The sequence below is a fragment of the Sminthopsis crassicaudata genome, chromosome 2 (genome assembly GCF_048593235.1).
Source record: "Sminthopsis crassicaudata isolate SCR6 chromosome 2, ASM4859323v1, whole genome shotgun sequence".
Lineage (NCBI taxonomy): Eukaryota > Metazoa > Chordata > Mammalia > Dasyuromorphia > Dasyuridae > Sminthopsis > Sminthopsis crassicaudata.
This window is the reverse complement of record NC_133618.1, coordinates 398,852,722-398,879,127: the sequence shown is the minus strand read 5'-3', so window position 1 is coordinate 398,879,127 and position 26,406 is coordinate 398,852,722. Positions and strand designations below refer to the sequence as shown.

At 44.4% G+C, this 26,406-nt stretch overlaps 1 protein-coding gene across 2 annotated transcripts in view; it reads right to left on the bottom strand.

The window, feature by feature from the left end:
• NDST1 (N-deacetylase and N-sulfotransferase 1) overlaps positions 1-26,406 on the bottom strand; it is a 51,297-nt gene that overhangs the window by 5,719 nt on the left and 19,172 nt on the right. The window contains exons 3-14 of one of the 2 annotated variants that reach the window (XM_074291797.1): positions 19,449-20,352; positions 16,673-17,155; positions 15,879-15,966; positions 11,107-11,261; positions 9,096-9,281; positions 8,431-8,559; positions 6,746-6,928; positions 5,409-5,505; positions 3,791-3,914; positions 2,687-2,861; positions 2,243-2,413; positions 609-656 (exon numbers count right to left, since the gene is read on the bottom strand). In XM_074291797.1, the coding sequence (XP_074147898.1) occupies positions 609-656; positions 2,243-2,413; positions 2,687-2,861; positions 3,791-3,914; positions 5,409-5,505; positions 6,746-6,928; positions 8,431-8,559; positions 9,096-9,281; positions 11,107-11,261; positions 15,879-15,966; positions 16,673-17,155; positions 19,449-19,961 (2,352 nt within the window). In that variant the 5' untranslated portion in view covers positions 19,962-20,352. The remainder of the gene's footprint in view (positions 1-608; positions 657-2,242; positions 2,414-2,686; positions 2,862-3,790; positions 3,915-5,408; positions 5,506-6,745; positions 6,929-8,430; positions 8,560-9,095; positions 9,282-11,106; positions 11,262-15,878; positions 15,967-16,672; positions 17,156-19,448; positions 20,353-26,406) is intronic. The other variant, XM_074291798.1, reaches the window with a different exon arrangement.

The following is a 26,406-nucleotide window of genomic DNA, read 5'->3' as shown; positions in this document are numbered from 1 at the left end:
GGGGCTAAGCTATATTTTGCTTATTTCCAAAGGGGCAAGACTCGACAACTCGGAAAGAAATTACAAAAATTCTATTAAAGGTCATTGGCCCATATCAAATGAGGCACAGTGGATAAAGCACAAAGCCTGGAGTCAGGAAGACCTGAAATACTAGCTTTGTGACCCTGGACAAGTCATTTAAGCTCTTTGTTTCAGTTTCTTTGTCTGTAAACAGAAACAATAATAACACCTATCTCCCAGGGTTGTTAAGAAGAAAATGACTTTGTAAAGTGTCCTGTAAACTTTAAAAAGCACTAGCTATTATTTAGATCTGAAAGAGCCTTTGGAAGCCATCAAGTCCAACCCCCTCATTTTACAGATGGAGAAACTTAAGGTTTATTGACTGGCTATTAAATATCTGAAGCAAGATCTCATCCCAAGTATTCCTGATTCCAAGGCTAGTACATTTTCTCCTAGGCCTGGGGATTACAGATAAGGTACAAATTGGATTAGATTTCCTTTTCAACTCTGAAGCAAAATGATTCTCTAATTCTAGGCTAATGAGAAGGTCAAGATGGCTGTGTGTCCTGCAGGAAGTTTTAGGAAGGCAGACACAGGTGAATTCATACCTTTGCTTGTTCAGGATAAGAAACATTTTTCAGCCAGGAGTCCAGTCCCTTAGAGAGGAACAACCAACGTCACACAATGAGCTGGCAGCTTCTTGTATTTATATGTACAGCTATGAGACATTTGATGGAAGCTGATACCCTAACAGGGTACTAGAGGCACCCCGATTGCTGACTAACAACCTTCTTTGAGGGAAATACACTCATATAAATGAAAATGTTGGCACAAATACATTATGGGAACGTGATACAGGGGTTGGGGAAACCAAAAGGAAGAAAATCAGGGTAATAAGTGAAGGGGACAAGCATTTATTAAGTACCTACTATGTGTAGGATGCAGAACATAGTACTAGGTACCATGCTAAGAAGTTTACAACTGTTATGTTATTTGATCCTCACAGCAATCTTAGCAGGTAGGTGTTTTTATGATCCCTGTTTTATAGTAAAATCTTCAATTAAGGTCACACAGCTAGGGAGTAGGCTGGATTTGAATTCTGATATTCCTGACTTCAGATCCAGCCCACTATACTATGCTAACCAGCTTTCTTTATTGGAGAAATAAGCATTTCAAAAAGAGGCAAAAGCTCAGTAGAGCTGGCCATACTGGCAAAATAGTGAAGTTTACTTTTCCTTCCCCCTCTCCTGTGATTTATTCTGTGCTTCCCAGTATCTCCTGTAGATCCCATTCTATAAAGCTCTTGTCCCTAATAATCTCAGCTGATGACTAAGGGCAACTTCTTAGCAAGTAATTCCTCCTGGATGTATACTGCAGAGCAACTGGCTCATTGTGGGCACTGGGATACTGGGCTATCAATCAAGAAACAATTATTAAGTGCCTATTATGGCACTGAGACATAAAAGACAGCACCTGCCGTCAAGAAGCTTACAATCTAACAGGGGAAACAACATGCAAATATACATAAAATAAGGTATACACAGGAATGATAAAACAAAAATTAAAAGAGGAAAGGCTTCCTCTTAAAGGTGAGATTTTAGTTGGGAATTAAAGGTAGCCATTGTATTGCATCTGTGTGGAGGGGGTCCCATACTAGACCTGGATTTTAGGTAAATCACTTTAGTGGCTGAATGAAGAACGCCTGGAGAGAGGAAAGAGTGGAGGCAGAAAGGCCATCAGCGCTTTACTGCAGGAATAAGGGGTGTCACTAAAGGGCCGGCAGTGTCAGAAGGGGACAGATTCAAAAGAAGTTGCAAAAGTAGAATCGGCAGGTCTTGGCCACAGGACGGGAGGGGGGTGCAGTCCAGAACAACTTTGTGAGTTTGGAGGATGGTATTGCCTTTCCTCTACAGGCATAGGGAGGGGGAAGGTTTAGGAGGAAAGACAATGGATCCTATGTTGGATACATTAAATTTCAAATGCCTATTGGGAAAGTCAAAGGAAAAAATAATAATGCTCAAATACCTACAAAATCAGCCCCTCTTCCCTGTGATCTGGGGCTCCCCTTTTAATAAGAAATCAAAAAGCCTTCAAGATAAGAACCTCCATTGGTGGAGACACAGTGACCCATAAAGGGGAAGCATTGTCAATTGTGTCCTGATATCTCTATCTGAATCACTTCTCCTATGTAGGACCAGCCCTGAGTCCCCCACCTGGGGACCTGGGGGAGGGAGGTGGGTACCTGGTTGGCGTGGTAAGCGCTAAGCCAGTGCTCGATGTGGGTGGCGTACCAGCCAGGAACAAGGCAGCGGTTCTGAAGCGCCCGCAGCTTCGGGGAGGCATTAGACCCTGCCGTGATCACTTCATGGAAGGTGTACTTCAGGGCGACCGGGTCATCGTGGGCTCGCTGATGCTGTTGGGGAGCAAGAGCTTGGTGAGCAACGCCCCTCCTCCCCCCCCAGAACCTCAGCACCCCCACCAGCTGCGCCCCAAACGAGGCGAGCGCTTCTTCCTTCTGGGGAGCGGAAGCACAGAAGGTGAAGAGGAGGCAGGAAGTTCTCCTTCCCACTCCAAACCCAGGCAAGCAGCAGCCATGGGAAGTACCACCGGCCCCATCCACAGCTCACCCCTAGGGAAGCTCCGTCAGGCCCACCAGCCAAAGAGCTGGCACCCGGCGCTCGCTCACCTGATACCAAGAGTAGGCTCTGTCCGCCGGGTCGATGAGAATGGTGAGGACTTTGGCCTTGGGCAACAAGGCCGCTGCCCGCTGGGGAGCCACCTCAGAGTCGAAGTAGTTGGCGCTTTTCTCAAAGTAGAAGTCCGAGGTGGTGTTGGAGGGGATGGGGAAGAACTCCATGTACCTGTCCAGGGCCCAGAGAGAGAGTAAGCAGGACCAGAAGGGCTGCGTCCCAACGGCAGCACCGTGAGGGCAGCATGGTGAGGGCACCGGTGGCCACGGGGCTTTCCTGAGAGCGGGCTGGGCCATGTTCTCCCACGCCGGGGGCTTGGTGGCCTTCCCTGCCCCCACTTCCCAGCCATTCCTTTCTGGGGAAGGTTGGAGTAGGGGGATTTTAAGAATTTTATATGTTCAAGCTATCTCACCACTGATCTGCAGAATGGGGTTAAGAAGTCAGGGGGACATTACCAACCCTTCTGGTCCATTAGCAACTGGGAGGCAGATAATGATAAAGAACTTAAGAAATCTCCCTCAAGGGTGGGGGGAAGGAGGGGAAAAGCTGGAACAGAAGGTTTTGCAAGGGTCAGTGTTGAAAAATTACCCATGCATATGTTTTGTGAATAAAAAGCTTTAATAAAATTTAAAAAACAAAGAAATGTCCCTCAATAAGGCCTGGCTGGAGCCACACAAAAGACCCGAGGTCATCTCTCAGTTGTAACACTGACTGATAACTGACTTCTCTTGTCACGCAGGTTTCCCTTCCTCTCCTTGCCCCACAGATACTAACCAAATAAAACACTTGGAAGACGTCAGAAATAAGCACTTGGGGAAAGAATGTTTGCTTAATTAGGACACTGGCTCGAGAAGGAGTTTCAAGCATCATGGCTCCTTTAGCTGTTATGGTTCCAGCTCCTAGGTCCGGACACTGCCACCTTGGCCTTTGGGGGACAGGGCTCCCAGTCTCTGCGCAGTTTGCCTGAACTCTGTCCCCTCTTCTTCTACAACAGGAACTCCATCAGAGTGTAAACAGCTTCCAGATGCTTCCTGACCCCAACGCAGCACTTCCGATCCCACATCCCAAGCTAGCCAACGAGGATGGAAAGCCCCACTCACCAGTCTATGCCTTTGTGGTAGTTCTGGCCATTGAAAAACTGAATCTCCTCAAAGGTCTCTGGGCTTGGGTAGTTACTGCTCAGGTCTGGGTGCATTCCCAGGAACAGATACAGGGCTGTAGTGCCTGCAGGAGAGGAGAGGAGCGGGATCCTGGGACCTCAGAAACAGCCTACCAAAGGGAGAGGACTAGGGGGTACAGGACCAAGGTTCTTGTTCCCTCTCTGCCATTAACGAGCTGTATGGTATGGACCAAATCACATCTCTCTAGATCTCAGTTTCCTCATACTTGCAAATAGTAGTCTAGAATATGGGTCTTTTGGGGGTTTTTGTATCATGGACCCCTTTGGGAACCTGGTGAAGATTATGAATGCCTTCTCAAAATAATGCTTTTAATGCCTAAATTTTTTTTAAAAATTGGATAATTATATTGTAAAACAATTAGTTTCCTTTGTAATCCTTCATATTTTATTTTAGGATATGTAGGATTATATAGTATTGCAAAGGAAACCAATTATTTTGCAATATTATCCAAGAAAAAATTTTAAAGCAAAAAACAAGATCACAAACTCCAGGGTAAATACACCACAACTAAATAAATGCTGTCTAGTTTCATACTATATGTCTATATACTTGTTCTCATGGCTACATGGAGGTCTGAATCATGCTGAAAGGAAAGCTCCCGAGCTTGAGAAGAAACAGCACACTGAGAACACCTCCAGGGTATTAGCCTGAGAAGGCACCAAATATCCCCAAAAGTTCTGTCCCAGAGCAGAGTTCCTTCCTTTCACCACCAAGAAACAGGGGTTAGGAGACGTCCCAGTAATTATCTAGTCTCAAAAAGCTTCAGTGGTTCCAGCTGTCTCCCAAGTAAAACTCAATTATCTTCCCTTGGTATTCAAGTGTCTCAGGAATCTGGCACATTATATTTTCCATTCTGGCTTCAAATGACTCACCTCCCCCAACTCTACAGCCCAGAGAAAATGTCCCCCGAACAAGCCAATTGATTTCCTGCTTCAGGGGTTAGGCTCACACATAGCCTCAGACTGGAGGGATTTCCTTTTCCCACCTAAGGCTAGAAGGACTAGGAATTTAAAAACCCACCAATGGCCAGGCTGCATCAATAATTGACACGGGACATTTTCTTTTTTTAATCCATAAAGAAAATAAGAAATAGGATGATAAAAATTTTCATTTCAAAATAAAAATGCTTGTCTCAATTAACACGCCTGGTTGGCTGGTTCTTCTAGTTAAAGCTCAATTCAAATACCACTTTCTCCAGAATGCCTTTCCTGGACTTTCTGCTTGGTAAAAATCTTTCTTGGGTCTCCCACAGCTCTTGGCCTGTTCTTGTCTGAGGCACCTGCCATGTAATATTGCAGTTATATTTATCTAAGTTTCTTTTTCTTCTCTACGATGGCAATCTCCACAAGGACAGGCATCCAGCTTGGTGCTCTGCTCACAGTAGCTTGAAGTGCACCAGGTTGGGCAGTACATGGAGATTTATTCCTCAAACTGAGATTTGGATAATTCCTACATCCTACTATGGTCGTCCCAAGGAGATGGGGAGCATCAGGGCAACCAGCACAGCCAGGTGTCAGGGGCACAGAGGGAAGCATACCTGTTTTTTGGGGTCCAATGATTAAGAGTTTGGGGAACCGGTCACACGTTTTTTCCTTTGACCAGATGTCTTTGTGCCGCTTGTCTTCACAAGGATCCTTAAAAGCAAGGAGACAAATAACATGGAGTGGGACAAAACTCAGTCTTTTGTTCTGCCTGCCCTACCCTATGGTTCCTATAGACCACAGCTTCTTAAACTTTTTCCACTCAAGACTCCTTTTCGTCTGAGAAATTTTTATGTAACTCTGGGTATATAAACTAGATATACAAATCAAATATTTACTGATAACAAATCATAATTTCATTATCCCCCACCTTCAGGGGGGTCAAAACCCAGTTTAAAAACCTTTGCTCTACATCAAGGGTTTTTAAACCTTTTTGCGTATCATGGAGTTTGATGAAGTTCATAAAATACATTAGTATGTTTTCTTTTTAAAATTTTTTTCAATAGTATTTTATTTTTCTAAGTATATGTAAGGATAGTTTTCAACATTGATTTGTAAAATTTTGTATTCCAAATTTTTCTCCCTTCCTCCCTTGCTTTGGCCCTCCCCAAGACAGCAAGCCATCTGAAATAGTTAAGTAATGGAAACCAATTATATTGAGAGTTTTATATTACATAAAACACTCAAAATAATAAATAGATTAAATCTATATATTCTAATGAAGTCTATGGGTCCCTTTTCAGAATGTTTTTTAAAAGGATGTATGAGGGGCAGTATGAGGTGGAGCAGTGGAGAGAGCACCAGCCCTGAAGTCAGACACTTAACACTTCCTAGCTGTGTGACCCTGGGCAAGTCACTTAACCCCAACTGCCTCAGGAGAAAAAATGATGGATGATATATTAATGTTTTATATATATTTACCTATATATGTTATATGTAACTTTCAATTTAATTGGTTTCCACTATCTTTTATTTTATGCCTTTAAAAACATTAATATATCATACATCATTTTTATACACATGTTTTTTAAGTTCACAGATCCCAGTTTAAGAACCCCTATGCTAAACCTTGAGCAGTTAATTTGTTTCACTCCTCTCATACTCTGGTTGTCAATGACTTTTTCTCCTCCCTTTGCCCCCAATACCCAATTGTGAGTACCAGGAAACTGAAAACTATCTGGCTCACCTTGGTATCTTGTATAAAACCCAGCACACTGATCTTTAAAACTACTCATTCAGTGAATGTACATTCTGGCTTTGGCAATGGTAAATGAGCCTAAGACTTCCAGCACCATCTGGGGATAGTGGGGAGGAAGGGATGGATGCCCCTTGTCCTCCCTGTAACTCTCCCACTAGTAGTCCCTGCTCTGGGACCCTAAGCTTCACTTCCCACCTGCCACAGAGGGTCCTTCTCCTCAGAAAAGATCTGAAAGTATCGTTGAGCCAGCTGGACTGGTGGCAGCGTTTGCAGCTTCAGGTTGGTCCAAGAGTGAAGGAAGCGCACCAAGTGTTTGAAGGTGTACAATCCCAGGCGATCATTGCCATAGTTGGACAAGTGGGTCATGAAAATGCTGATCTAGGAAGGGGAAAGAAAGGGACGTTTCTCAGCAAGAGGGGCAGGAACCAGCAGGAACTCCCCCACAGAGCAGAGGGTACTAAAGACAAACAACCGACGAGCTGGGTGACATTGAGGGAGTCATCTCCCCATTAATTCTAAAATCAGGATGCCGGATTAGATTAGCATTTCCCAACTAAGAATGGCACAGAACATTCTTGGAGCCAGGCCTAGAGGCTCACCCCCTAATCCTTGCTTCTCAGAAGGCTAAGGCTGATATTCTCTTGGGCTGGGGAGTTCTGAAGCACTAAGTGAGGCATTCTCAATCAATCCAGCACTGGTGCAAGAGGAGGGCTTCCAGGCTGACTGAGGGCAAATCAGGCCAGATTGGAAAAGAAGCAGGTTTAAGTTCCTGTGCCAATCAGAGTGTGATGGTGTCTGGCATTTCCAGCCTGGGCAACATATGGAGGTCCAATTTTTTCTAATTAAAAATAACCACTTTGGGGCTTCAAATATATTTATGTAATTCTTAATGTGCTGACCAGGAAAGGGCTGGTAAAAGGAAATATTTCTAGTACAAAAGAAGGGAGAAGTCAACCAAATGTGGGACAAAATAAAGCAACAATTTTTTAACACTAAATTTTACTACATATTATTTTGGTATTAAATAAGTTCATATTTAATATTTTACATGGAGAAATAGTAAAAATAACACCAATGATCTCAAAATCCATTCCAGCTCTGACATTCTAGGTTCTAACGGCATGAAAGATTTTTAAATTCTATACTCTTAAGATTCCCTCTATAGGGAATACATAGGAAGTCTATAACTAAAGAACATGGTTCTTAGAGATGTTGGCATTGAGCTCTAACTTTTACTGGTCCGTCAGAGTGTACTCATTAAACAATTACCATGTACCAGAAAAGGCAAAGCTAATCCCACGAGTAAGACTGCTGGACAGGGACTATAGAATTATTTCTTAAAGCAAAAAATATTATGAATGGACAGACAAATACATATGTATATACTATACATATACACAGTTACATATATATATTTACATATACACATATACATATACATGTCCTAATCAGTACCTATGTACTTACATGCATATATATATATAAATATATGTAATGTGTATGAATACACACACATACATACACTACCATGAGAGAAGAGTCCAAAACAGTAAATTTCAATCAAATGTTAAAATGAGTAAATAGCTGGACAAATTAAATGGAAAAAAAAAAAATCAGTGTGAAATGTGTATCTGTGTGTGTGAGCACTCTTGCACGTTAGATACATTTTATATATATATAGTATATTATAGGCACAATATACAATATATATTGTATAGTAATACAAGTTATAGTATTTTATAAGGCAAGGCAAGGTAGTGACTCTCCACCCTTTTCTAATTCACAGCACCGTACTCATCCCACTCTGGACCCCCGGGGCCCACTCTGGGCCCACAGACAGAACTGAGGCTCCCATCAGGAAGGAGGAGGCTGACACTCACGGGATTGAGCAGCACAGTGAGGAAGAGCTCTCCCCCATTGATGATTTTGTCCAGTTCGCTGGAGCCTCCGGGATACTCATTGTAGAATATGGTGTGGGTGAAGAGGCCACAGGTCTGTCGGGGGAGGACCTAAGTGAGGAAAGGAGAGGAGAAAAGGAACTGACATCTTGTTAGCAGGGACAGGTCTTGAGACACAGTTCAACTAGATGCCCTCCATTCCAGACTGGCCCAGGGAGTGTTCTCCATAGCGGAGGGTAACCCTATGGAGACAACCCCTTTCCTAGGAGAATGGGTGGGGTGGGTCTCCTATTGAATTGGGCAGGAACTATGAAATTATTCTTGAAAGCAAGAAAAAAAAAATTGCATTGTTTTATAAACAGACAAATATGCACATACACACACTATCCCTACAAACTGGCAGTGCCCAGGAACAAGGGGGCAGAAGCAGGTGCCACAGCACAATCCTCTCCAGGAAAGGCCCCAAGAAGTCTGGATAACCCTGTCTATGCCCCACTAAAGAGGTTCATTATCACTGACGGTCTAGACCTGAGTTCTAGGACACTGGTGAAGAACAGATGCTGCCGGCTCTAGATTATCACCTATGAAAGTCCCGTTCTTTCCCTGGGAGCATCTGATCCTTCTAGCAGCGGAAGGAAGTCACCTACCATGATGCCGTTGTGGATGAAGCCACGGCGGTAACGGGCAGGCTTCAGGTGGGGGTACTCCTCGGTGCTGGTCACCTGGATGTCCCACACCTGCTTCCAGGCCTCGTACAGCTGCATGTGGACTGGGTACACGCCAGAGTGATGGGGAGCCACGGCGTAGCCCATGTCGGTGGGGATCCCATGCTCCTAAAGACAGAAACAGTTCGAGGCAGGGTGGTGAGCACACGTCCCCTCCCCGAGACTGAGGCTCTTACCAAGCACAATGAAGGTGACAGGTTTCTCCCCCAGAGTGAGAAGACAGAATATAGCCATAAGCTCACACTACTAGAGCTAAAAGAAACACCAAAAGCCGTCTAGTCCATTCTTTTTTATTTTACAGATGAGGAAACTGAGGAACAGGGAAGGTAAGAGCCCTGTCCCAGGTCACACAAGTAGTAAACATCTGAAGCAGAATTTGAACCCAAGACCTCTGGCTCTAGAATCACAGGTCCTTCTGATGTACCTCTCCTAAAGAATGTTTCTGAATGCCTTCTGAAGTTTTTTCCAAGTCTTAGAAAACCAGTTTAGTGTAAAACCCAAAGCAAACACAACTTCCTTCAAATCCCACCTCTGATTTCACATCTGGATTGAGGTCAGCTCCTAATCTCAAGAGCCTCATACAGGTCTCCCCTCATACCAGGCCTCAAGTCCCCTTCCACATCTGCTCCTTCAATTACCTCCTCCCAAAAGGTTCCAATCAAACCCCAGATCAAATTTCTCACTGTGAGCTTCCAAATTCCTCGACTGGCTATATTCAAATGGCCACCTCGTCCTAGTTCAGGGAATCCCATCCAAAAATCTATCCTTGATATTCTATTTTCCAATCCATGGGTACCCTCCCTTACCCACCTAACTGATTATGATGCCATTTAAAATATCTTATGCATCTCATCATTGATGGCTGGCAAAGTACCAAACCTCTGTCTTATTTTTATATTTACATTTTTACACACACACAGAGAGTTTAGCAGAGACCAATGCTGAGGACCTCTGTCCCAGGCTCCCACTGGAGATCTTCTGCCATCCTTATTCTCTCCGGCCCAAAGTCCGAGTGCTCTAGGTCTGGCTCTGAGCTAGAGTTTCTAGGGAACCCCATTCCTGGAGTTCTAAGCCACCATTGTTTTTTCCTCCTTGTCTAACACTAATCTCAAACAGCTTCCAAAGGAGACTGAAAAGGTTTCTGGCTGCAGCATTCGGCAATAGTGAAACCCAGGGGATTACTTTAAATTGGTCATCTAAAACTGGAAGCAGGGTGAGAACAGAAGAGTCTGTTTCAATGGGTGGCTAATGAGGCAGAAGAGCAAAGGGCCTAAGCAGGGGAGGGGGAAGGACGGCACAATTACCAATCCTCTGCCACCTCAGCCCAGGCTCCCTTGGGCCTGACACAGTCAGCCTCAAGGCTCTCAGTCCAACTGGTCCCCGGCGGGGAGAGGTGTGTGACTCTGGACATGACTCACGTCCTGCCACTTAAGTGTCTGGTAGGTGTGGGACAGATAGACATGAAAAATTAAAATGCCTCTCCCCAGGCTATTCTTTCTTCTCTGATTATACATAACTCACTGGTGGGCAAAAAGCATAATGAAACTCTTTTGGACATTCTGCATCTAAGCAGTTATAATTGTATACTTAATTTGTATGAATAGTCTATTAAATCTAAGACAAACCTATTTTCTCTTTCTCCCTCGTAGGAAAATAAGTTTACCTCTTTTTCAAGCCCCACCTCCCCCACATTCCTCTCTCCTTTAGACCTCATCCAGCTATCCATGCCTTTTAATATCTGGTCGTATGCTCTCTTGAACTCATCTCTCACCATTAAATCTTCCCTCTTCGGCTAAACTATAAAGAAAGTCGGTCCCCAGCAAGGCTGGGTTTGTGCCCCGAGGTGGGGTCCGGAGGAGCAGGGTGAGGGCCCGGGAGCTGGAGGAGGGGGGAATCGGGACGCCCCCCAGCCCAGAGAAGGGGGCTTACTCACGACAGCGAACTTCTTGTTGAGGGCCATCTGCTCAGCCAGCACAGACTGGTTGTGGAAGAGGTGGGGCTGCATGTGACTCCACATGTGTGGGAACCACCAGAACTCCTTCACATAGGACAAGAGCAGGTCGTCGCCATCATCCTCAGCATCTGTACCTGGTGAGGTCATGTCATGTCATGTCCCAGCCGGACTGGCCTTGGGGGAAGAGGGTTAGCTAACAAGAGCCCAGCAAAGTCAGCCTCAAGGTCAAGCTCAGACCATGGGAACACAGAAAGGGACAGAGTTGCAGAACCCCACAAATAAGGGAAAAGGCTAAGTAAGATCTGGCACGCTATGGTTATTATCAGTGAATGAAGATATAATTTTAAAAGATAAATTTGTTATTTAAAGCAGAATTAAAGCTTCAGAGCTGAAGGGGATCTCAAAGGCTCAAATATAGACAGATATAGGTGAAAATCCTGGGCAAGTAAATCCCTTAACCTCACTTTGCCTCAGTTTTCTCATCTATAAAATGGGGATGGTAACAGTGCCTACTTCCCAGGGTTGTTGTGAGCCTTAAATAAGAATCCAGGTCCTCTGACTCCAAAGTAAATTGTACCTACTATGTACCTTTCCATTGTACCTACTATGTCACTGCTAATAGAGGTGGGATTAGAAGGGCTTATGGAACAGAATCTATTTCTAATAACCCATGCTAATTCAAAGGCTAGGAAAGAGCCAAGACAATGCCAAACCAAAGAAAACTCCCACATCATCCCTATTTGAACTGAGAATGTGATCTAAGATTTCTTCTCTCCCCTTCTCCTCCAACACCTTCCTCAAGAGGTTCTAGCTACTCTTGAAACTGCAAATAGGATTGTCTGCTTTCCCTGTCCCTCCCGCACATGCTCACACATATAAATATCCCAACTGAGAGCAGGGGACCAGAAAAAGCTCCTGACACCTGCTGGAAAAGCAGAGACCCCCTGTGGCTGCCATGCCCAGGAGGGCTGCTGCCAAGGTAACAGCACCACCACATACAGACCCAGCTGAGGCACAAAAACATCCCCCCTGGTCCTGCCCAGAGACACGCAGAGTGAGAACCACCAACCCCTGCTTCCTGAGATTAAAAATAAGTGCAGCGCAACACCTTTCCCCACCACCTGGCGATGGCAGACACATCCTGGAGCAAGATACGGGAAGTACATTCGCTTTAAGGACCAAAAGAACGAGCCTCTTCCCAAGGGAGCCATTGTAAAGTCAACTGAGTACTGAGTGGGGTGGGGGAAGCGCTGCAAGCCAACCGTGAGACATGACAAACAAACAAAAAGGCTCACATCACCTCAGGAGGCATTAAAAGAACCATTAGTGTATATTTTACAAGACAAGGAAGACAATCGATCGATTGTTACACTGCTCTTTGCTTTTGATCAAACCACAACTGGAATGTTGGATTCTGAAGCAGGCATCCTATGCTAACACTGACAGCCTGAAATGTATCCAGGATGGGGACCCGCGTGGAGAGAGTGCTGGAAAATACATCAAAAAAGGATGGAATGGGCTTGTTTGGCATGGGGGGAACATGGTCACTATTGCCAAATGTTCAAACAGTTCTCTTAGAGGGCTTATATTTAATCCGAATTACCCACAGAGGACAGAACTAGGAATAATTAGAGAGCAGCAGGTCAACAGAATCACAGAATTTCAAGCTAGAAGGGACCTCAGCAACTAGCATCCTTACCTAGGAAAAATCCCCACCAGACCAGACCAGCATCTACTTGAAAACCTCCAAAGACAGAAAATCCCTTCCCTCATGAAGTAGCCCAGTCTGCTTTTGGACAGCTCTAATTGTTAAAAAGTGTTCTCCTGTCTTCAAGCTCCTATTTGGCTGCTCCTGGTTCCAGCCTCTGGGATCAAAGGGAACAATTCTAATTCCTTTCTTCTATGTGACATGAGGGAACTCTTTAATATCTGAAGACATCCTTCAAGTCCTCTCCACTCTTCCCCATTCTGGGTGTCCTTCTCTACACATTCTCTAATTCAACATATGAGAAGACTTTTCTAACCATTAGAAGCCATCCCACATTGGTACCATCATACTGCCTTGTGAGAAAGTTGAGTGGTCTGCCCATCTTGCAAGGATTCTAGCATAAGCTAGATGACCCTAAAAACGATAAGGAAGATATTCCTAAAAAAATGAATATTAAAAATTGCTTTTACATGTAATTAAGAAAAAATATTATTCAAAAAAAATAAAGAGAATATTCTGATACTGAAAAGACTGGATTAAAATGACGAAGGGTCCCTCTCCATCCTATTAGTCTATGACTCTAAGATTCTTTTTTGTTATGATAGTCTATCTCTCTCCCTCCTATGTGTCTCTCTCTCTCCCTTCAGGTACCCCAATCTCAGACCTCTTCTTTCTCTCCCTCATCCCCAAGTAAATCAGTCACTTCCTCATGACTCAGGAGGATGCTCATGGCTCTTAAAAATGATGACTCCACCAACAATTTTCTTCTGAAAGGAGTGATTCCTGTCATCTCAAGATCACCTTTCTCCCTGGCCCTTTCTGTAATCTGCTGCCACTAAATTATTCCTAGCATGCATCATCATCATGTCCTGAAATATGCCCCTACTCCCAAGTTCCCCAGTAAAGTGCATCCAATCACCTCTCAGTAGTCTATTCTATGCATTTATCACAACTTTCTACCCCAAAAGTCAGCAAAATAGGCATTGATGAGGTCAAATACATGCCCCAGGAACACTTCTAGATATGTGTCACAGCCCAAGTGTCAATGATTATGTCATTATCTGTATTTCTTGCCCTCTTTCAGCCAAATAATCCACAATCAGCCAAAAAAAATTCCTACTCAAATACCTGTTTTGGAGTTCTATAATTTAATCAAAAGAAGAAACTTTCTACTAATACAGAGCAGCAACTGTTTTACATTTTATATTCAAGAGTTGACAGGAGGACTAAGAAGTCAAGTGACTTCTGGTTTCAAAACCAGTACTTATGTGAAGCCAGACTTGAATCCAGACCTGTCTGACTTCAAGACCTGCCTCTTTTTCTTTTTCTTTTTTTAATTTCATTATTTTAAAAACATTTTTTGAGTAAGATTTTATTTTTTTTCCCAATCACATGTAAAAACAATTTTTGGCATTCATTTTAAATTTTGAATTCAAAATTCTCTCCCTCTCTTTCCTCTCCCTATTTGATATGTTATACATGTAGAATCATTTTGCCCTCTTTTTCTATTATATTTTTTGTTTGGTTCTAGATCTGGAATTTTATTCATATAAGAAATCTCCCATGAAAAAACACTCTATCAAAATAGATTAGCACTGTTTCTGTACCTGGGGGTTACCTGGGATACTGAGTTTAATGATATCCCAAGTCACATTGTATGTGTCGGGACAGGGCTTGACTGACTTCACTGAAGTTTTCCTGACTTCCTCTAGTCATTTACTAAGTGTCACTGACTCAATTCCTTCTCCTTAGATGCTTTCCACCTAACAGGTCAGTCTTGGGGAAAGAAAGGAAGGTTTATCCCCACTTTCAAATCTGTCTTTGGTAGGGAGTTGGGGAGGAACAATAAGTATGGAATGTTGTATATCAGGGTTTCTTGGCCACTTGGTTAGTTTTACAGAACTTTTTTCTCCTTTATTATTCTGTGCTCATATTGCTATTTATAATAATAGTATTACTCTTTATTATAGAGGAAGGATAGAGTGGGAAATCTAAGTATTATAAAAAGATACAACACAAATCTGTTATTTGTTTTTTTTCTAAGGGAGATTTAAAGTGACCTAAGAAGCAGTTCTTCCTAACATGCACACACGCCCACTGGAAAGCAGTTAACAAGACCAATGCTTCCTCAATTTAAGCAAACACAGTAATTACAATCCAAAGACATCCAAAAAGGAGACAACAATGTAGAGAGAGCCAAGCCACAAAAGTGTACCTTTCTGCTGCCCACATGGCTTGATGTGCAAAAGCCTGAATAAACAGATCTTTGGAAAGGAAAATCAGGTACCGTTTGCTCTCTCAAAAAACCATGAGGAAGCCAACAGGGTTCCTAACAGAACTCTTGCACAGCAGAAGCACAAAGAGTCTCTCTATGTAGAATCCCAGAATAGGAGCTTACAATGCTAGAGCTAAAAGGGACCTCAAAAGTCAGTGAGTCTCCCACCTTCATTTTAGAGATGGGGAAACTGAATCTAGGGGGTGGAAGTGAGTTACACAAGACCACAGAATGAGTTAGGACTAGGCTCAAGTGGGGTCCTGGTCAAGTATTGCTGCTTCTCCAGCTCAGATTTCCCTCCTGAAGAGAATCTGCTCAATTTTTACCTCAATTCCAGACCCATTCCAAAAGGCTGTGTCATCCACACTGGGTCCTGCTCAGCAGCAACAGGGGCGTTTGGAAGTCCACAACTTCCACGACTCACAGAATGCAGATTCTCAGGGTGGGCACGAGCTCAGCTCAAGAAGACAACAGAAGGCTCTGAGCTGAGCATATCTCAGAAGAGTACAAGAGATACCTCCCCCCATCCCTCCTGAGCTTTTGTTTGGGGGAGTCAGAGATGCTGCCAAAATCAGGGGATGACAGCTGCCTCCTCAGCATCCTGGACATCTCCCCTAGCATGCTGAGTCAAAATTAGTCTCGGATGTGAAGTGCTGGACAGGTCTGAACCACTAGCACACCTGTTTCCAACCACTCGGGATGGAAGCCGAAGGCATAGGTGAGAGAGGTTCTCACAGGCCAGGTCATAGTTCTAGCACACTTACTTACCTGTGTGGAAGAATTTCCCTGAGTACCCCAGGTTGAAGGTGAAGTTTGGGATGTGTGCGCGCAGTTTATTCTGAGTGTCAAAAAGGGCCTAGAAAACAGAGAAGAAGGAAAGGATGAAAGAGCTAATCCTGCCCCCTCACCCAGCTGCTCACAGGGCTTACTCCCACCCCCTCCTGCTTCCAGGCACTGTCTTCCTTCTGTTCTTTCCATAGCCCAGACGGATCACTCCAACCGAAACTCTATTACTCCTTCCATTTTTCAACGGTGGGGAAAATGAGGGCCTCAAAAGGGAATGGACAATGCACAGAAAGTCTGTGACAGGAGGGTGAAAACCAATTCTCCTCACCCAGCCCATACTGAATGATATCTGGAGGAGGAACCAAAAACCTCCATTCTTCACAAGAGAGAACAGGTTTCAGGTACAGCAGGAAGGATAGCTGGGTGTACTTCCTAGCAATGTGATGGAGATATTGTGACATTTCACTGAGTCACAGAATTTAAAGATCCCTTTGAGATTCTCCAGTACAAATCCAACTCCTCCCTCCCTGCCTGTTTTGGATCAGAGTAAGCCTGAGGCTCCCTGAGAAGAAGTTATTTTTCTTAGGTCACAGAACCAGCACTAGAACCGGAGTCCTGACTCCAAACCCAATATTTTTTCCAATACATAATGCATCTAGAGGGTCCTTCTGGCCCTTCAGTACACAAACAGTGGCTTAGTGCGGGCCCCTCAGTAACAAATGTCCCGGGGGCCCTCTCTCACAGGTTAATGTGCTGGCTCCTCCTCTCATCCCTACCTTCACGTCCTCCACCTTCATCCGGGTGCCCTCCTTGCCCACAAAAATGTCATCGATGTCCACCAGGATGTAGCGGTCCAGGGGCAAGGAAAGTCGCTTGCCAGTGAGGAAAGCGACGGCGTCCACAAAGACCAGCTTGTGCAGCCAGAAATTGAGGTTGTTGCCAAAGAGCACCCGCTGGATGCCGTCATGCAGTCCCAGGTCCTGCACCACCGTGGTGTGCAAGGCGGCCCCCACGCTCAGGTGGGGGATGGACTCGGCCGACTTGGTCTTGGCCAGCAGCACCGGCTCGTAGGTGGAGTGGTTGGACTGGAAGACAGTCCAGTCGTCCCCAGGCAGGAGGCCCTTCTCCACCTCGCTGGGCCGGGTCACATACAGCAGCGGGGACTTGGGGTTGATGCTGCAATCCTTCAGGCCCAGGTTCGAATGGAGGAAGAGAGGGAAACCTTTGAGCTGAGCGCTCAGCAGACTGTTCTCATTGGCCTATTGGGAAGGAAGGAATAGTAAGGGATGTGAGATTATGGTGACTGGCTTATGTGCCTCAAGTAGAACCAGAAGTCTGGCAGCCCCCCGGCAAGATGGACACCAGCCCCTTCTGTACTCTGTCCATCCCCATTTTATAAAGGAGTAAACTGAGACTGTGAGACAGTGAGAAACTGACTTGTCTGTCCTTGAAGAATAAGGAAACTGCAGAGTCAGGCTGGGGTCTCCTAACACTTAACTCAGAACTTTTCTGATGTTTACAGCCCTCATAATAAAAGAGCTGTGAAAGATGAGCAGGAACGTGGGCAGGAGGAATACTGAGATATGATGTCCATTATTAAGATCGAGCTAGTCTAGGTTTAGAAAAAGTTGCACAGCTAAGCATGTTTTTAAATATGTTTTGAACAATTGCCCCTGAGAAATCATAGCATGGGACACACAAGCCAAGTACTGATGATATTCCAGTGGAGAACTCTCCTGGCCACAGACAAACCTGAGTTTCGGCTTTCCCTATCCCAGGAACTCCCAGCATTTGCATTTTATTGAATAGGTCATTTCCGGGTTATTAGTTTTGCTATCTCTTTCCTGGTAAGGTCTCAACCCCAGTCCCATTTTCAGAGGGCAGTCTCTGATTAAACTGATTGCAGAGGATAGTTCAGAGTCCAGGAAGGACAAAAGTCAGACAACGTAGTAGAGAGTTGAACTTCACTACATTTTACTGCTCTAAATTATTAGCTCGTGAATATCTCTGACCAGTGATCATTCAGCTTCTGCACAAACATTTCCACTGATAGAGTTACTTATCTCTCCTTCCAACTCTCTCCACCCCAAAATAAACCCCTAAGACTGTCTTGATGGTCAAAGTGTGTTACATGTTTCCTTCTCTCTGTTATATTCTTTATCTACGACCATTTTGTCCCTCCTATGGTAACTGCTACTCCCCACTCCCCTAGGATTCCCACATTTCTTTTCTGCATTACCTTACAGCCAGATAACCCTATTGCTCACTGGTGTTTCCTTGGACAGACTGGGCATCCCAAAACAATTAAGTTTTTTTTGTTTGTTTCTGTTTCTTCCACCCCAGAATGCTCTCTGTCCTCATTTCTACCCTAGCTTCACTTAGATTCCTAACTAAAATCCACCTTTTCCTGATTTCCCCTTAATTCTAGTGCCTTCCCTCTGTTGATTTTCTCCCATTTGTCCAATACAGAGCTTGGATGTACACAGTTGTTTGCCTCTTGTCTCCCTTATCAGACCAGACTCTTTGGAAACACCGACTTTGTATGCTCTGTGCTCAGCGCCTGGCACATAGTAGGTGCTTAATAATGTTTACTTATGACTACATCAAGACTTCTGAGATACTTCTCTCTCCCATGCTGACCCACTAACAGAATCACTAGAACTTGAGTTCAAGGAAGAGCAATGAACTTTCTTTTCATACAATAATAACAATTATAAACATTTCTATAGTATTTTCATGCATGTAAAATGTATATCTTAACACATTTGCTAACCCAGACAAGGTACTTTGTTTTCAACAGCTGCTACTAGTCTAGTAAAAATGTTTCTTTCCCTAATGCCTGGCCCCTTGTTGGTCCTCAACAAAACTCATGTTCAAAAGAAAAGAGCAATGGATCTAGAATGACAGGAACAAGATTCCCCTGTGTGACCATAAGCAGGTCACTAGACCTTACTGAGCCTCAGTTTGTTCATTAGTAAAATGAGTGGGTCAAGCACTTACTAAAGAGCTAAACAAACAAACCAACAAAAGCCTTTCCCCCCCCTCCCCCCAGAGCTTTAAAGTGCTCAGGCTGACTTTCTATAAGGTTTGTATTAATCCTAAAACTTGCTGATTCAATCATTTGCTGAACCTGGAAAAAGCCATTAGAGGCATCCAGCAATAAATCCTATGATCCTAAGTAGGGCTTAGGCTCCAGAGGTTGGGTCACTGTGGCTTCCTACTTAATGCCCCATCATTTGTGTCCAAAGATAGCACTCTGACTCCACCCTCGATGGATGGATGCTTTGAACTGTATCTCTAGCAGAGGGCACTCCTTATCTCTAGTAATTTATGGCAGGTATTTGTTAGACAGCTGCTTAAGGTAAAAGCCTCTCCTCCATCTCCACCCCTTCCCTAAGTGTCCAGGACTGAGATAAAGGGCAAAAACAGAAAAATGCTAATTGGCTCAGCAGCCACCACACTGGTCCCAGGCACTCCCCGCCTTGCACCCAGTGTCCTTGCTGCGTCCCTAGCCAGCCCAAGCCTTTCCCCTGGCCCTCACAGGGCCCTTACCTTGAAGAAGCCGATGATCCCGACGCCGTACTCCACGCAATACTTATCCAGCAGCTCCCGGTTCCAGGCGTCCAGGTTGACGTACTTGAGGATGTTCTCATAGATGATGAGTGCAAAGCGGCCCCTGTCTTTGTCCGTGAGCGTGGGCATGTCCCCCTTCCCAGGGGCGATCTCTGTCCGGTACTTGAATCGGCTGGACTCCAGAATGGCCACAATCTCCTGGCCCAGCTGGGAGTACAGGCTCTCCACAAACACCAGCACAAGGGGATCAGTTCGTGATGAGGAGGATACCTTCAGGGTCTTGAGGGGGAGCAGGCGTGATGGAGTGATCTGGGGCTCCTCGTTACAGTCAGGCCCAGTGACCTCACCTGAGGGCTCCAGGTTCCTCTTCCAGCCATACAGGTAATAGGCAGAGACAAAAACGCTGAGCACACAGAAGGCAAACAGCAGGAGCAGCACGGCCTGAGGGGACGCCTGCCTGCAAAGCCTCCTTCGGCGCAGGGGGATGGTCATCCTGGCTTCTCAGTGTTGCTTGGCAACCACTTCCCCCACCCCACCCCCCGCCCCCCCAACTCTTTTCACAGGAAGAAAAAGGATTCAATCCAAAGCAATAAATTAAAAATAATTAATAACAGAAGCTGTTTGTGCACAGGGATGAGTAGGGACTGAGAATGTCTTTTCTTCCCACCAGGGAGGGTGGTCCATGGACTGGGCTGTTCTCCTTCCTCCTCGCCCTGTTTATGTCACCATGGCAAATCTGCTCCTAGTCCGGGGGCAGAGCAGAATTGGCCCAGGGGCGTCAGGGCCTCCCAGGGAAGCTGGGGTAGGGGTCCAGGGACACCCTGATGCAGGGAAGGGCTTTCATGCTGTCCAGGTGGGCCTGATGGGGCTCTGGAGGCCAGCTCTGGAAGGGGAAAAAGTAATCAAGTTAGTTGGAACCCAGGCAGCCGAGGAGCAGGTAGGCATGGGTCAGAGAGGAAGAAAAAGGGTCACAGTTCACATGGCATTTTATAGTTTCCAAAGAAAAGCACAAGGAAGCAATATATATGCTATTACACCCATCTTACATGAGTCAAAGGAAAAAGTGAGTTGCCCACGATCATACAGATGGCTGGAGGAAAAAGTATGACTGGAAACCAGATATTCTCATTCTAGGTCCAGTGAACAAGGAATATTCTCTGGAGGAATTGTTGACATCTAATACAGTTCTGAGACTCTATCCTAGAATACATGCCTGCATCAAGATCAAAAGGTTGCATTTTGGCAAAGGGAACATGTCCACTTTGTAAGGTACAAGGGAGGGGAAAGATGGAAAGTCGGTTTTAGAATTAGGAAGCTTTGTTGTTGTTTAGTCTCTTCTGACTCTTCATGATCCCTTTTGGTGTTTTCTTCGCAAAGATACTGGAATAGTTTTCCATTTCCTTCTCCAGTGCATTTCGGACAGGTGAGGAAACTGAGGCAACAGGGTCACACATTAAGTGTCTGAGGAACTTAGGAAGACTCATCTTTCTAACCTCAGGTCTGGCACTCTATCCATGGTGCCTCATAACTGCCCATCCTGCAGGCAAAGAATAACACTACCTTCCCTTTCTTCTCTACACGTCTCATGCTCAGGGTTTCCCTATTGAAGAAGCAGAGCCCCCAATGTCTTTCAACTTAATGAATGAGTGAAAGTGCCCTCACTATTTAGCTGGGTAAATCCAGCCCAATCATATAGCAACCCTACTGAGAAGTTGTTCACTAAAGCTGCCTGCCTCTCCTTATTCCAACCCTAAACATCTCAATCCATCAGTCCCTAAAAGCACAGTTTAGCTATGTCACTGAGACCTTCCCTAATTAAAGAAAGTATAGGAAAATTAAAGACTCAAGGGCCTGGGATTGACATCCAGACCTATTCAGAAGACAAGTCTTTTGTAGAGTAATACTAATATCTCACCCTACAGCTCAATCTTCATTAAGGCCCTGCCCTCCCCAGATTCTGCATAGGGATAGACGGCATTTTTGTGTCTTTAGTTTTGTTTTAATTGGGAAGACTAAATCTAATTTCTAAATGGGCATAAAATCACTTTGGAATAACTTTGGGCTCCACCAGAGACCAACTTTCCTTAAAGGACTGAATCTTTCTGGGGCTTCATCAACAAGCATACTTCCAAACTTAAAGAGACTATAAAAAGAATGTTATACTACATTATATGATATGAGCTATCAGAAGGAACTCCCATTCCCCTCCAGGTAATTTCCAACTCAGGGAAAGGGAGTGGGATTCATGATATTCAAAGCAGGGAAAGACTAAATGGTTGAATTTCAAATAGAGAAGGAAATTGCCGTCCAGAAAGGTCACACAGCTTAAGTAAAAGAGACAAAATTCAGAAGGTAGGCTATCTGAAACTCCTACATCACATTGCCTCCCTTATGCTAGGCTATTGTTTTTGTTGTTTGTCCTTTGTTCTAGAAGAGGACCAAGACATCAGAAAGGTGATGTCTTCATGTGCAAGTGAACTGGATTTAATCAAGGGTGAGGTATTCAAAGTCACCAGCCTCACTTTCTCCTCCAGAGCCATCTGGGTCCAGATGACTGGAGTAGCGCTGGATGAAATGGGAGACCTGGGTTTTTTTAAGCTAAGATCTTTAACAGGATTGTTTGACTGAGGCAACACCCTTTCAGTGATTAAAGTTAAGAAAGAATTGATATGGTATATGAAGGTTATGGAATATTATTGCTCTGTAAGAAATGACCAGCAGGAGGAATACAGAGAGGCTTGGAGAGACTTGCATGAACTGATGCTGAGTGAAATGAATAGAACCAGAAGATCGCTGAACACTTCAATGCTGTATGAAGAGGTATTCTGATGGAAGTGGAAATCTTCAACATAAAGAAGATCCAACTCACTTCCAGCTGATCAATGATGGACAGAAATAACTACACCCAGAGAAGGAACACTGGGAAGTGAATGTAGTGTTAGCACTACTGTCTATCTACCCAGGTTACTTATACCTTCGGGAACCCAATTCTTAACGTGCAACAAGAAAATTGGATTTACACACATATATTGTATTTAGGTTATACTGTAACACATGTAAAATGCATGGGATTGCCTGTCATCTAGGACTCCAAGCTTCTTATCAACCTTCTCTACAAATGGAGTCAGAGGGACCGTCTGCCACGACACTGGGCAGATACAAAATGGAACATAATTGCAACTCATATTTCTATAATGTTTTAAGTATTATGAAGCACATTTTCCCCACAGTAATCTATCAACAAATATTAAGTGCTTACTGAGAATAGGTGGATTGCACCTGAGAGTCCTGGATTGGTAAAGTCTAAATTTAAATCCTGCCTCGGAAAATGCCTGCACACACGCAGAGATAGAGAGAAAAAGAGAGAGACAGAGACAGAGAAAGACAGAGAGAGAGAAAGTGTACTTTGGTGAGAATTAAATAAGATAACAAAGTTAACTTTGTATACCTTAAAGTACTATGAACATGTAAGTGTTATTACTATGGGCCAAGTAAGGTGCAATTATTACTATGTGTCAAGCCTGAGGAAAATCAAAGATACAACTGAAACAACTTATATTCAAACGAAATCAGCCTAAGGGTGATTTATCCTTAATGAATGGGAGGGAGGGGTTGGAAGGGAGAGTTTAAATGACTTTTACTTGGCCCATATTGTGATGTCAGAGCTCAGGGTTTAAACCCAAGCATCTCTAAACCCCGGTCTCACCTCTTCCTATTTCCTCTGAGCTGGAGGTGAAGAGGGAATGAGAAGGCTAAAGCATTTACTCTTGCTATATGTACTGGGAGGCTACTTTCCAAGCTTCCATAACTCAAGAGGTAGTAATTTTTCTGAATGGACGTGGTCAAACCTTACATTCCCAATAAGTAACTGACCACAAGCTTTGTATACAGTCTGACAGCCAGCCAAGGTCACCTGCCATCAGGGCTAATTAGACCTCTTCCTCAACAGCACCAGACCCGCTACTGAAGCTCTCTGGGTCAACTCCTGAGACATGTTCCTTTCCCTCCTGGAAATTTAATCCCAAGAACCCTGGTTATCCATCCCAGTCACTGAAAGAAGATCTAGAAGTCTCTACAAGAGCTGAGGGGGGAAGGGCTATAGAAAAGGAAGTATAGCCCTCTATACCAGTGCCTAGTTTTCAGTAGGTGCTTAATAAATGCCTATTGATTGACTGATTAATTAGCACTAGAGATGGGGCTAGACACCAGGTCTCAAGATTTCCAATTCATATCTTTCCACTAACACTAAATAACCCCACAACCCTTCCTCAGCAAAGAAGATTAATGTCATCCACCTTCTCAGAATAAAATTAATTGATTACTTTTCCTGTCTAATCCTGTCAGTTCTTTCCAGGTTAATTGCATGTGGGAGGGAGAGGCAGGGCTGCCAATGATAGAAATGCCAAGTTTTCCCTTACTCATCAGGAGGGAGAATAAGGGAAAAGCATTTTAGCAAAGCCAAGCCTGGAATGGGGATAGAGGATAGGGGAACATGCTTGTTTTGTAAACAAAACCTTGACCACCCAGGAAGGTAGGATTCTTTCCAGCCCCAGCCTCCCTCCCCCTCACACACACACAAATCCCACACTAAATGGCTTGCTCCCAATAGAGGGCTGGGCAGGGTGCCCGCCTTGCACACACCCACCTACCAAAGGCACTGTGGTATAGGGGGCTAAATCACTAACTAGAAAGTCAGCGCCTTTTCATCCCACCGGGGCCACTTGCCTCCTTGAGGCAGCTGGGCTTATAAGGGTTTCACCCTTAAGTGCCTCAGTCTACCCCAAAGGTAGTCCAGGCTGGGCTATATAAGTAGAGAGTAGCTATCCATGAGCCTCAAGGACATTTCTCAGTGTGAAATACCAACCACAACAACCACCAAAGCAAAGCAGGGAAAGGACAGAATGGGTAAAGTAAGCCTGATTGTTCTACTCTCTGCCCCTAGACCCTAATCTACCCGGCAAGGTGCTGGTAATGAATAAGATGCTCCAGTGTCCATGGAGACACTATGGCAACCTTAAAAATTCGGAAAGTAGCCTCGGAACCAGGACAATCAGAATACTTCTCCCTAAGCCAAAAAACAAAAAACAAACAATCCACAACAACCAATCTCTCCTTGCAATGTTCTCAGAAACTCTTTGTTTTATGGGAAAAGAGGAAAGGGAGAGCAAAAGTGATGAGGTCAGAGAATCTAGGACGAGTATCAATAACCTGAGGATCCTCCACCATGCCGGGAGCAGTAGACAATCCCCACACATATCATATCTCTCCTCTCTTTCTCTCTCTCTTTTTCCTCTCTCAGGCACACATACATACACACACCCCAGCTGAGATAGGAAGTCCCTCCATACTCGACCTTGACCAAGTCAAGGAGTGATCAGAGCAAGGAGAAAAGGGAAAATGAAGCAAACATTTCCTGGAAACTGAAATTACTCATCCTAAACTGGACTCCAAGGGAGAGAAGAAAACTCAAAGCTAAGAGGGCTCTGTCAGACAATGAAGGGAAGGGCGGGAGACCGGGTCCTCAGAAGGAAGGCTTTCAAGTGGGGAGTGCTACTTACTGCGCCTCCTCCTTCCACCAGTAATCTTTGAGCCCCATGTGGAAAATGAGGAAGTTTTAACTAGATAATACTCATGTCCTTTCCAATCCCAAATCCAAGACCTGTCACTCACTGCCACAGACCTCAGAAGATCCACACAGAAGGTCCCACATGAATCTTCCTGGCCCACTGACCATTTCAAACTCAAATTTCATTCTCTTAGAAAAACCAGGAAGGAAACAGGTTTCCTCCACTTTCAAGCACAGGGTCCACTTCCTAGGGCACCAAGCTAAAAGGTTTCCCACGAAGGTATCACAGAAGATCTATCTGGCTACAAACTGAGAAACGATAACTAAGGTTTTAGTGTCAATGCCTGGAGATGCAACGCAAGGAGACAGCCACTGGAGCAGAGAGATTACACATTAAGCTTTAATTATCATCACAGCCAGCAGCATGAGGAAGAAAAACACAAACACAAGCACACATACCCCACCAGAGCCTAGGCTTCCAGGGTGCTAGGGACACAGTCTGCCTCACACAATCTCTCCTCCACCCCCCAAGGAACCAGAATCACAGAATGTTAGACCTTAAAGATTATTCAGTCAACCTCAATACTTCCAGATACTTCACAACTAAGGGGATTACGCTCTCCAGCAGAGACTACAGCCCATTTAGAGCCTCATCCTTTCTCTGACTCTTGTCCTTACCCTTCTGTAAATCTTCCACAAAGAGAACCCATCAATGTAATAACAAGCTTTTCCTGGTTCTTTTAATAAGCTGTGGATGTAGCTCTGGCTTTGTTATTCCTTGCTTTTGTTGCATGACCGGTTCATCCACTTCTGGGTTATAAACACCCTTAATGATATATATGCAACCAACATGGTTACACTGAAAGAGGGCAACAGGAAAATCTAACCATCACTGATACTTCTTGAGGCAAGTCACTCAACTACCTCAGGCCTCAGTTTCCTCAATTATAAAATGGATTAGACAGCTTCTGAAGCTCCTTCCTGCTCTGACTTTTATGATCTTTTGCACAGATAAGTCTTTGCCCAGAGTCCATCTCATTCAGAATGAACTCTAAGCATATGTTCTAAACTTTACCTTCAATCAGGAGTCAAGAAATTCATTCACGCTAGAGATAAAATTATGTCCAACAGACCCTGTTGCTTCAATAATTAGGGGGGGAGAATGAGAAGGGGGAGCTGAGGAGGAATAAAAATTGCTTCCAGTCCTACAAGCACTTCATATCCCCTAAAATAACTTCTGCTAACTGTAACAAGAGGATCTCTGGGACCCCAAATATCATAAAAGACGTAAGCAACACTGGATTTTTAACAGTTCTGTGATTTCCCCAGAGCCAAAGACTCAGAAACATATTCAAAGAACATTAAGCTGAA